This window comes from Ursus americanus, chromosome 21 (genome assembly GCF_024610735.1).
Source record: "Ursus americanus isolate L20-20 chromosome 21, mUrsAme1.1.p, whole genome shotgun sequence".
Taxonomy (NCBI): domain Eukaryota; kingdom Metazoa; phylum Chordata; class Mammalia; order Carnivora; family Ursidae; genus Ursus; species Ursus americanus.
The window spans coordinates 47,124,847-47,137,592 of NC_142147.1; the positions used below are offsets into that span (position 1 = coordinate 47,124,847).

The following is a 12,746-nucleotide window of genomic DNA, read 5'->3' on the forward strand; positions in this document are numbered from 1 at the left end:
CTCTGGGGCTTATAATATGCACCTGTAATTTTTCACAGTCTACCTTCTAATATTATGCCGATTCATGTAGTGTAGAACAGCATACTTCCAATTTCTCTCTGCTGTTTTATGGTATTGTTAAATTTTACTTCTTATATATGCTATAAACTCACAGAACTTTGCTCACATTTTTGCTTTAATGAGTATTTTCAAGTGATTAAAAATAAGAAAAACTATTTTATATTTGCCTCAATTTTAAGCATTTTCCAAGTTCGTTCATTCTCTTTCTTTCCATTTCTTTCCATTACTTCCTCCTTCCTTCTTTCTTCCTTCCTCTCTCCCGCCTTTTTCTTTCCTTCTTTCTTGCTTTCTCTTTTCCTTCCTTCTTTCCTTCCTTCCTTCTCCCTCCCTCCCTCTTCTTTCCTTTCTTTCTCCTTCTTTCTTTTCCTTTTCTCTTTTCTTTTTTTTTCTTTCTTCCCTCTCTTGGTCCAGATTTACTTCTGGTATATACTTTCTGTCTATAGAAATTCCTTTAATATTTTTTATAGTGCTGATCTGCTGGTAGTGAAATCTATTAGCTTTTATTAATCTGAAAATCTTTATTTTGCATTTTTTTTGAAAAACATTTTCATTGGGCTAGGAATTTTTGATTAACAGTATTTTGTTTCAGAATGTTAAAGATATCACTCCGTTGACTTCTGGCTTGAATGGTTTTTGATAAGAAGTCTGCTTTCTTACTCATCTCTGTTCCTTGTATGTAATGTGTCCTTTTTCTCTGCTGTCAATATTTCCTTTGCCTTGTTCATTTTCAGCTATTTGGCAATAATAGATCAAGTTTTTGTTTATTTGTTTTTAAATCCTGCTTGGGTACTCTTGAGGTTCTTGAATCTGGTAGAGGTCTTTTATTATTTTCAGAAAATTCTCAGCTATTACCTCTGCAAATATTTTTCTTCTCATTCTTTCTCTCCTCTCTTCCTAGATTCCCAATTATATATATTAGACCATACGAAAGTTTTCCCACAGTTCTTTGATAGTCTGTGTTCTTCATTTTTTGCTTTAGTTTGGATGATTTCAATTGACCTACATTCAAGTTCTGATGCTTTTCCCAGCTTTGTTGAGCCTACTCACGAGTACTTCAAAGCATCCTTTGTGATAAATTTTCTTTTCCAGCGTTTCCTATTTGAATCTTTGTTAATTTCCACTGAAATCCCCCACCTATTCATGTATATTGTCTCCCCTTCTCACAAAAGCACTCAACACATCAATCAGTTATGTAAAATTCTCTAATATTTCCAAAATATGCTCATCTTAATGTGTGGTTTATTAATTAGTCTGCTGTTGCTTGGCAGAGGATTGTTTGTTCTTTTCATCTTGTAATTTTTTGATTGCATGCCAAACACCATGTATAAACAGTGGAGACTGAAAGTAAATACTCTTTTTTTTTTTTTTTTGCTTGCAACTGGGTACTGCTATTCTGCATGGATGTTAGGGTGAACCAATCTGGTCAGGAATGAAGTTGGAATTAAATTCTGTTGTTGCAATAGTTTATCTTCAGTACACCACTTCAAATTTTTATAATGTTACCTGGTGCTTAGCGTAGGGGCTGGAGTGCTGGAGGATTTTTCTCAATATTCCTTCTTCACCCTCAGCTTTTGCCCATCCCTGTGTACCTGTGCCACAGGATTCTCTGTCCACGTTCTTGCCATTTTCCTGATGTAGCCTGCTATTGCTTAATACTAGGAGCAAGCTAGCCTATTTACGGGAAAGAGGGATATTCTTTATTGTCTTGGATCAGTCTCAGTTTTGAGTGGGGACTGGAGAGGACAGAGATCTTATACATTTGGGGGAGTAGGACTACATAACCCTAAAAATGAGACAGAGTCCTCTTCCCTCATCTGTGAGTAAAAAAGGTGATACTGCCATCTTGTGACCAATCTAAAGACAAGAGTTCACACAAAAGAACAGATGTGAGAGAATTCAAGAAAAGCAATACAAAACCTCCTTGGCTGACCCAGACCCAAGTCTTACCTACCTGTATCTTTTCATTTATATGAACTGGAGAAATATGTTTGGTTCAAGCAACTCTAAGTTACATTTGTTGTCACTTACAACTAAAAGCACCCTAAATGATAAAACCACCAGGAGCTCTCATGATCTTCCCTTGTAGGTGATGACAGTAAAGAAATGCACTAAAAGCCCTGATTTCTCTTGATACTGTGCAACTCAAAATAGCACCTTGGAAGCCAGGTTAAGTGGGTACTTTGGTCACCTTGATCATCCAAGGAGGGAAACAGAAAAATGATAATGCACCAATTTATAACACTACCGAATTGTACTAGGGCATTCTAGGCTGCATGGTTTTTGAGACCTAAAGAAATTTCACAGAAAGATAAAGGTGCTGACACCTAATTTATCTTTATCCTCAAAAACCCAGGGAATTTTGAAAATTAACTTCAGGAATTTTATTCTTTAGTTTTGGCCATAATGCTATCTAGTGAAATAGAGCAATCACATTATGAGTTCCTAACTATAGAGGATGATATCCCAGTACTTTACTACTTCAATAAAATTGGTAAATGTTAGTTGAAAAAAACTTTAAATGAAGTACAAAAAAGAAAAGACTAAGCCAAGATCCTGCTTCTCAGAGAAAACTGTTGTATATATGATGATGAATAATCTTTCATACATCATCTATGAAGCATGTATTTGAACATATATGTATACAGACTTAAATTAACTGGATATTATGAGGGTACAATCCACATTTTCACTACACAATAGGCACGATTCTTGTCATTTTAGATTGTTTCCTTACTTTCTGTAACTCCATTTTATAGGAACTTGGAGAAATTTATTCAAACCCCTATTTATTTCCAGTTTAAAAAATTACCCTCATTGTACAAATTTTTTCTATTAAAACTGCTTTATCATAAATTATTAATCTGTTTCCAGGTGGGTATGCACATTTTACATATATATGTATGTATGTATTATTCTATGTTTCCAGGGGGCTATGCATATTTTATATATATAATTTCCATACATATGTATACAGTAAAATATGCATACCCACCTAGAAATACTATACATACTATATATAGTACGTGTACACTATATATATACTCTAACAAACTTGTGTATTTTTTAATCCCACCAACAGAATGCATTGTTTTTGGAAGATAGAGACTAGCAAGTAAAAGACACTTCTATCTTAATAACCAATACATTTGACAAGATGTTTAGAAAAACTCAAGATTTTTCCTTTCTTTGTGTGAGTGGGAGGACAGGGATGGAGAACCTGATAAAATTAAAGCCCTACAAAAGCATCAAAGATTCTGCCTAAGGAGGTTTGAATTGGACAAAGGCTATAACTCTTAGAAATCAGTCAGATCAAAAGAACTTTGACATTAATATGGAGACTAATGAACCAAAGTATTGTGATTTCGACATTTATTAAGAAAGTATTTTTCATTAGTAACCATTTCTGACACTTTGCAAATATTACAGTAAAACTGCCTTAACACACAAGGCAGGAGTAAAAAGTCAATTGTGTAAAATGCAGTGTAACCAAAAACATTGTTTATCAGTTTGTATTGTCATTTAAAGTGCACATACGTGTATACACACACACACAGCGCTCAACTTAAACTGATGGTATACTGTATAGAAAGAGACCAAATGGTAAGAATTCAGCTCATCCTATTTAAGACAGGACAAAGGATGGGAACCAATCCCCAGAGTTACAGCCAAATTCATGTAATTTCAGATTGCAATATTGCTTGATATCCTACATTTCAAGGAATATTTTCCCATTTGAAGTGCTTATATTAAGGTTACTTGCAGGATTCCTCCTCCAAATACATTTTTAAATGGGTTTTTCTTGGGGGGGGGAATGAGCTTCATAAAAATTTTAAGCATGATACTTTTATACATTTTTAGTCATTAGGCAAAACATACTGAACACCTACACTGAGTTATGCAATGTCATGGTTCTGTAAACTCAGCAATGAATAAAGCCCCTTCCCTCACTAAGCTTACATTAGAGTGGACATGGATTTAGGCACACTCATCATTGTACCTTTGTTACTCTTACCTTTTATAAGCGCTAGTACAATGATAGTTAAAAGTTACGTGCAATGCCTGTTATGACAGAATCCCTTATGGAAACTCTCTTGTTAGATGTCTCTGCTGTGTGGTCTGACTATTGTGCATGTTGAGGCTGGGCAGAAACATTAAATTTTCATTAAAGAAATTTTTTCTACTATAATAACTCTAGTGAATGGAAAATTTCAGTTCCTATTTGAGGACTTCAAAACAAATAGAAATATTTTATAGAACTTCATTTCTGTATGGATTCTCTGATGAAGGATAATCCTTACCGTAATCTTCACTTTTATAGAATTTATCACTACTGTGGACTCTCTGATGAATAAGTAGACCTGAGCTCCAACGGAAACCCTTACCACACGCATCACATTTGTATGGTTTCTCTCCTGTGTGGACTCTCTGATGAGCTTGAAGGTTTGATCTCTGACTGAAGCCCTTTCCACACACCTCACATTTGTATGGTTTTTCCCCAGTGTGGACTCTGTGATGAGCTTGAAGACTTGAAAACCCACTGAAACCCTTACCACACTGCTCACATTTATAGGGCCTCCCTTCGGTGTGAACCCTCTGATGTGCTTGAAGGCGTGAACTCTCACTGAAGCCCTTTGTGCATACCTCACATTTGTACGGTTTCCCTCCTGTGTGGACCCTCCGATGTGCTTCAAGGCGTGAACTCTGACTAAAGCCCTTCCCACACATCTCACATTTGTATGGTTTCACTCTAGTGTGGACTCTCTGATGACCTTGAAGATATGCTCTCTGACTGAAGCCCTTCCCACATACCTCACATATATATGGTCTCTCTCCAGTGTGGACACTCTGATGGCTTTGAAGGTATGACCGCTGACTGAAGCTCTTACCACACTCGTCACATTGGTATGGCTTCTCTCCTGTGTGGACTCTCTGATGGGCCAGAAGAGTTGAAGCCTTACTGAAGCCCTTACCACATTCTCCACATTTATAGGGTTTCTCTCCTGTGTGAACTCGCTGATGAATTTGAAGATTAAAGCTCCAACTAAAGCCCTTCCCACACTCTTCACATTTGAATGGTTTTTCGCCAGTGTGGACTCTCTGATGGCCTTGAAGGTGTGAACTTCGACTGAAGCCCTTCCCACACTCCTCACACTTGTATGGTTTCTCTCCAGTGTGAACTCTCTGATGGCCTTGAAGGTATGAATTGCGACTAAAGCCCTTCCCACACTCTTCACATTTGTATGGTTTTTCTCCAGTGTGGACTCTCTGATGGGCTTGAAGGTATGAACTCCGACTAAATCCCTTGTCACACTCCTCACATTTATAAGGTTTCTCTCCTGTGTGGACTCTCTGATGAACATTAAGAACTGATCTATGACTGAAGCCTTTACCACATGCATTGCATTTGTATGGCTTCTCTCCAGCGTGGACTCTCTGACAATCTTTAAGTTTTGAACTCCAATTGAAGCCATTCCCACAGTCCTTGTAAGCTTTCTCTCCAATGTGAATTTTCTGATGACCTTGAAGATATGAATTTTGGCTGAAGCTCTTACCACATGCATAATGTTTATACGGTTGTTCCCTAGTGTGGACTATCTGAAGGTCCTGAAAATGTGAGACCAGACTGAAGTCATTACCACATTCCTTGGAATTATAAGGAATCTCTTCCATGCGAACTCTATGCTGAATGTTAAGATTTGAGCTACAAATAAAACCCTTCTCATATTCCACATCTGTGTATAGTTTCTCTTCAGTGTGGATCTTCTGGTGGACTTGAAGACAAGAACTCTGATTAAAGACATTCCCATTCTCCTCATATTCATGGGGTTTCTCCACAGTACAGACCCTAAAAATACTATTAAGGTCTAAGCTATGACTGAAGTCTTTCTCATAAATATTGCATCTATAGGATGCCGCCCCTGTGTGATTAAGTTCACAAGTGTTGAGAGAGGAGCACTGATCGAAGTTCTCACCATATCCACATTTACATGGCTTCTCCTCTGTATGTTCTCTCTGATGGGATTGCAGATGTGAACTCTCAAAAGCACAATCATCTCCTCTATGAACACTCTGATGAGTATGAAGAGCTGAACTATAACTACAGCCCTTTCTACATGGACTGTAGGAATAGGTCTTCCCTTCTAAGTGTAACTGCTGATAAACTTCTGAGCTGGAATCATCACTGAAGGCTCTTCTGTACTCATTACAGGGGTAGGGCTTTTGCCCTGTTTGAATTAAGTCTTGATTAAGCGATGAAACCTTCATGTTCCCTCCACAGTCATGGCAGCTGTAGTTTTTTTCTTTTCTGTGTACTCTCACATTATCATTGTGATGTGATATCCAACTGGTGCTGTCACACTTACAGAAATTATTCTTCATCAAAATTTGCTGACATCTACATTGATAATTATGTGACTCGGTCAGATACATTTTCCTCCAAGAATGCTGGGATCTCCAAGATGGAAATTCTTGACTTTTTAGGCAATTGGAAACATCCTCTATATGAGTCAATATACAGTTCTCATCTTCAGAAATATGAATTGGTACTCCTGCCCAAAGCTGGCAGGGGAAATCACCTTGTTTGTGCAACTGAGAAATATTCCCTTGAAAATTTTTCATGGAATCTTGACACCTGGTTAACCCTCCTGCACCTTGTTGCCAGGTCTTCTGGGAAGAAAGCTCTTTGGGAGAAATGTAGCCTAATCCCACTTCTTGATTCCTATCCATATTGTGTTGACTCTTGGTTCCTATAATGATAAAGAAAATTTAGACGTGCACAAGTGAATGTTTTTATTCAGAGATTTCAAGATTTGGCACTTAGGTCATGACGTGAAACTTCGATGAACTACGGGAAAATTCATGTTACTACCTAAGAGTACTTAGAAAATGGCTCTTCTTTGGTTATATCATATTCCGGGTTCCACATAATTCAGGCTATCTGTATGCCTCAAAATCAGGGCTTTGCAACACAACCTGGAAACATCAAACATGGTAGCCCTATTCAAAAGGCCTAGTAAAACCATGTAAGTTTTATCATGGGTTGCCTGGAGATCCCAAGGACAAAATAGAAGGGGGTATTCTGAAATTAGAAAGAATAGGATTCAAGTGGACAAATGCTTTTTATTCTGATAATAACTTTTGTTTTCTCTGGCATGTGGGTATGGCAATGTTTTAGTTTGTGTTAGGAGAAAGTGTTAAATGCTGTGCAGAGGAAAGTAAGCACAGATCTCTATGCCCGAGGCATCATATGGCCTCTCTCTAATAAGCTATTTATCTTCATGAGAATAATAAACTCTTCTAAGTCACTGTATGCCATAAGTTTCAACTGATCTAAAAAAAAAAAAGGTATTTCACAATTAGTAAAGGCCATTGTTTGGTCAGAATGTGAAACACTGTGACAGAATTCAACTCCGAAGACAGAAAAAAAAAATGGAGGTGGAGGGAGGGAGCACAGCAAAGTTCCCCGGCACCTTTAGGTGTCCTTTGAGGCAAATCATCAAAAACCAAAACTCAATGAACATTGACTTTGGCTTGTGTCCTTTTACTGGAAAAATACTTCGATGTTTAGGAAATCTGAAGTACCAGAAGAGTTGAGGACAGGCATATTTGGGTGGAAATGGTCTGTCACTTAGTTATTAACACTCAGCTTACAAGCAGACAGCATATAATGAATAGATCCCAGGGTGAGTCATTCTCACTCTCAGAACTAAAAGGGCACGTATATGTGTTGTTCATGGGAAAGAAACTGGTGATGGCAGTTTTGCCACAAAGTTGAAAAGCTGTATAAGAGGCAGGGCTACACTTAGGGGATCACTTGCTGATGGGAAAAGCCAAGGTCACAGGAATCTCTTGTGGATTGAGTCTTTTTAATTTTTAAAATAACTTAAAATACTGTATTTTTTCTTGTATAAAATCTTATGGGTAACCCCCTATTATCCCCAACTTAAAAAAAAAAAAAAGAAAAAAAGAAAATGCCACTGATGACTGGGTGGCACTAGGCTCCAGGGCACTGCAGTGACTGCAGGGTAACCCTTGATGGCACATCCATACGTGTTCCTCTTGGTACTTTAAAAGAAAATGCTAGTGGGGTGCCTGAGTGGCTCAGTTGGTTAAGTGTCCAACTCTTTTTTTTTCTTAATATTTTATTTATTTGACAGAGAGAGACAGCCAGTGAGAGAGGGAACACAGGCAGGGAGAGTGGGAGAGGGAGAAGCACGCTCCTAGCGGAGGAGCCTGATGTGGGGCTCGATCCCAGAACGCCGGGATCACGCCCTGGGCCAAAGGCAGACACCTAACGACTGCACCACCCAGGCGCCCCAAGTGTCCAACTCTTGATTTCACCTCAGGTCATGATCTCAGGGTTGTGAGATCGAGCCCCGAGTCAGCTCCAGGCTGGGCGCTGGAGTCTGCTTAAGAGTCTCTCTCTCTCTGTCTCTCTCCCCCCCCTTGTCAATCCCCCCCCCTCGCCAAAAACAAACAAAGAACAACAACAAACCACTTAGTGATGTCTCTGGATTCTCAAAAGCCAAGCTTCCAATTATTACATTAATATTTTATCACCTAAAGATGAAGTGAAGGGCCATACTACAGGAGGTAGATAAAGTAAATAGCTTATGCATGAGAAGTTTGGCCTCCAGCTAGAGTTCATCATAATGCTTACAGTTTTGTTTGGTATCCTCAGAAACACTCAGTATACATCCATAGAGATACAGTTTAATATGTTCTATCTTTTGGGACTGACATGGTGGCTTGAGGACATGATGGCGGCTTGCTGGTCAAAACCCAGTTTCAATAGAATTTGTACATCATTTATGACATGACCCCTCTCAAATATTTAAGAGATTAAAGTTCCCTTTTGACCAGTGGCTTTACAATGCTAAAGCAATACAGGAAGGGGAAAAAAAAAGTAATTTCACTTAGTTTCAGGCTCTATGGAAAAATCACACATTTAACAAGAGCAACCTGAACTTCCTTTAGCCAGTGGTGCGTACCTAAACACCTCGACACTTCCTTTCCTTCTCTCAACATTTAAGTTCTATCTTAGTACCAAAGGCAGGGTGCTGATGAGAAATTGTATTAAGTCAAATTCATAAATGAACTTATCTGATGGAGAAAATATGCACTGCAAAATAGCACTAAAAGACCTCATTTCAAGTAGGAAAGCTGAGAATTTATCTCATCTTCTTATTCTGCTTTAGAGCTGGAGAAAGTCAATCATGCCAGCATCCTCTATGAACGAATTCAACAACAAAAATGTTATAGGTGTTGTAAATACCAAACAAGTCCTTTAACTTTATTTATTTATTTATTTATTTATTTATTTATTTATTTATTTATTTATTTATTTATTTATTTATTTAAGATTTTTTTATTCGACAGAGATAGAGACAGCCAGAGAGAGAGGGAACACAAGCAGGGGGAGTGGGAGTGGAAGAAGCAGGCTCATAGCGGAAGAGCCTGATGTGGGGCTCGATCCCATAACGCCAGGATCACGTTAAGGCAGATGCTTAACCGCTGTGCCACCCAGGCGCCCCAAGTCCTTTAAATTTAATAGTTAGCTAGTTAGTAATAGTTTTTTTTTTTTAAGATTTTATTTATTTATTCGACAGAGAGAGAGAGACAGCCAGAGAGAGAGGGAACACAAGCAGGGGGAATGGGAGAGGAAGAAGCAGGCTCATAGCAGAAGAGCCTGATGTGGGGCTCGATCCCAGATCGCCGGGATCACGCCCTGAGCCGAAGGCAGACGCTTAACCGCTATGCCACCCAGGCGCCCCTAGTTAGTAATAGTTAATAATAATCAATTAAGAGGGAAAAAAATCTCAATTTATATTTTCTTTTTCTCTCCTCTTTTGATAGAAGTTAGTCGAGAATATCAATTCAGGTGACCCAGGCTGAGATGACCCTGCATTCTTACTGACATTTTTTTTTTTTGGTGTAGTAGTCAACGATTCATTAATTGCATATAACACCCAGAGCTCATCACATCACATGTCCTCCTCCATGCCCGTCACCCAGTTACCCCATCCCTCACCCACCTCCCTTTCCACAACCCTCAGCTTGTTTCCCGGAGTCTTACTGACCTTTTAGATAGTAAGAGAAAAGAAGGCACTTGCGGGCAGTAGAGGATACAGACAAATACACAGCTGGCTCCTCTCCTCACCACAACTGAGACTTAGCTCTGTGAGAGTATATTTAAACTTTGGAGGATTTCTTGTGTCTCCACTGCTTTTCCTCACAATTGAAAGAGTTCTATCTTTCTGTTTTGGAAGGTTATCAGTCATCCATTCAATTTCCTTAACAGATGGTCGATTTCTTCTTATTTAAATTTTGGCAAATTAGGCTTTTCATGGAATTGGTCCACTTCATCTTGGTTATCAAATCTGTGGGCTTAGAGTTAGTCCACAGTATTCCTTTATTATCCTTTTAATGCCCATAGGGCCTGGGTGATGTCCCCTCTTCCATGTTTTGTATTAGTAATTTGTATCCTCTCTTTTCTTAGTTGGCCTGGCTAGATGTTTACTGATTTTAATTTTTCAAAGAACCAGACCTTGTTTTCATTTTTTTTCTCTATTGCTTCCCTGTTTTCAATATGATTTCTGCTCTAATTTTTATTATTTCTTTTCTTCTGCTGACTTTGGATTTAATTTGCTCTTCTTTTTCTATTTTCTAAGGTAGGAGCTTAGATGGTTGATTTTAGATCTTTCTTCTCTTCTAATATATATACCTTTAGTGCTTTAAATTTCCCTCCTAGCACCGCTTTCTCTGCATCCCACAAATTTTGATAAGTTGCGTTTTAATTTTCATTTAGTTCAAAATATCTTTAAATTTCTCTCGAGATTCTACTTTAATCGATGTGTTATTTAGACATGTGTTGTTGAATCTCCAAATATTTTAAGATTTTCCAGTTATTTAGTTTATTGATTTCTAGTATAATTCAATGGTGGTCTGAGAGAGACATTGTATGATTTCTATTCTTTTAAATTTGGTAAGGTGTGTCTTACGGCTCAGACTGCGGTCTCTCTTGGTGAAAGTCCCATGTGAGCTTGAGAAGAATTCTAACTTTCTAATCATCCATGTTAAAAATGGCTCTGCCACCCCTACTCCATGCCAGGAGGCTATAATTTTAGAATCACGGTTTCAATTCAGTCTGCAGGGGGAAACATATAATGTATGAAAACAAGAACAGGTTATGTAGAGTGGGAGCAGAGGGGCAAAATGCAGAAAACAAACACACCCCTTTATATTAGAGCATAAAACTGGCCGGCCTATCACAACCTGAGATCTGATATCAGAACCACTATTAACGATCAAAAAAGTTATAAGGAAAAACAGACTAAACATACGTGTAATTTAAAAAACAGATTTGTATATTTTATTAGCAACATGCCATTTTCTCCACATCTTCCTTATGTCTGAAGTTAGGTAAGGCAAATGTGGTAAGTTTTCTATTACAAAGTAAATTTTGGCAGGGAATTGTAATTCCAGATAAGCATCTGTTTGGTGTCACTAAATATTTATGAAAGGTTGTGTTAAAACTGGATCGGTAGGAGAAGGAAAGAGGAATGAAGGGAGGGTAAACAGAAGGGGGAATGAACCATGACAGACTATGGACTCTGGGAAACAAACTGAGGGCTTCAGAGGGGAGAGGGGTGGGAGATTGGGATAGGCCAGTGATGGGTATTAAGGAGGGTACGTATTGCATGGAGCACTGGCTGTTATACGCAAACAATGAATCATGGAACATTACATCAAAAACTAATGATGGGGGCGCCTGGGTGGCACAGCGGTTGAGCGTCTGCCTTCGGCTCAGGGCGTGATCCCAGCGTTATGGGATCGAGCCCCACATCAGGCTCCTCCACTAGAAGCCTGCTTCTTCCTCTCCAATTCCCCCTGCTTGTGTTCCCTCTCTCGCTGGCTGTCTCTATCTCTGTCAAATAAATAAATAAAATCTTTAAAAAAAAAAAAACTAATGATGTACTGTATGGTGACTAACATAATAAAAAATTATTTTAAAAAACCCACAAAACTTGAGGTTTAGGGGTGTCTAGGTGGCTCTGTCAGTTAAGCATCTGACTTTGGCTCAGACCATGATCTCAGGGTGCTGGGATTGATCCCCGCATTGGGCTCAGCACTCAGTGGGGAGTCTGCTTCTCCCTCTCCCCACAGCCCCTCACCCTGCTTGTGTGCTCTCCTCTTTCCCAAATAAATGAAATCTTTAAAAAAAAACCCTTGAGGTTTAGTTAAGGTTAACACGTGAAGTTAAACTACAGTTGCCGCAATTATTAACGCAGTGATGTGTGATACCCTAGTACGCCGTAAGGGAATGAAAATCATTGAAGCAAACGCTGAGAACAGCTGAGACCCACTGACAGGAATGGGAAGTGTCTTTGTTCAGTGCCAGATAATAATAAACTGAAGCGGAATTAAAGATGAGGAATTCTTAGGGACTGTCTCAAGAAAAGCACCAACTTCTCAGCTGTTCTTTTTCACTGTGGGAGTGACAATCAGGTTGGGATAGAGAAGGAGATTAGAGTGCAAGAAAATATCTATAAGAGATTATTTAAAGATAATGCTGAAGAAATCTGGCCCATCAGTAGACGCATGGCATTTTATTTTTATTTTTAAATTTTATTTATTTCTTTGAGAGAGAGAGAGAGAGTAGGGGGAGGGGCAGAGGGAAAAGTAGA

General features: G+C 38.7%; 1 protein-coding gene across 3 annotated transcripts in view; it reads right to left on the minus strand.

Annotated features, from left to right (window-relative positions):
• Positions 1–337: 337 nt before the first annotated feature.
• ZNF112 (zinc finger protein 112) overlaps positions 338–12,746 on the minus strand; it is a 45,785-nt gene continuing 33,376 nt past the window's right edge. For all 3 annotated transcript variants that reach the window (XM_045815413.2, XM_087870870.1, XM_087870871.1), the window contains one exon: positions 338–6,806. In XM_045815413.2, coding sequence (XP_045671369.2) covers positions 4,309–6,806 — 2,498 coding nt within the window. In that variant the 3' untranslated portion in view covers positions 338–4,308. The remainder of the gene's footprint in view (positions 6,807–12,746) is intronic.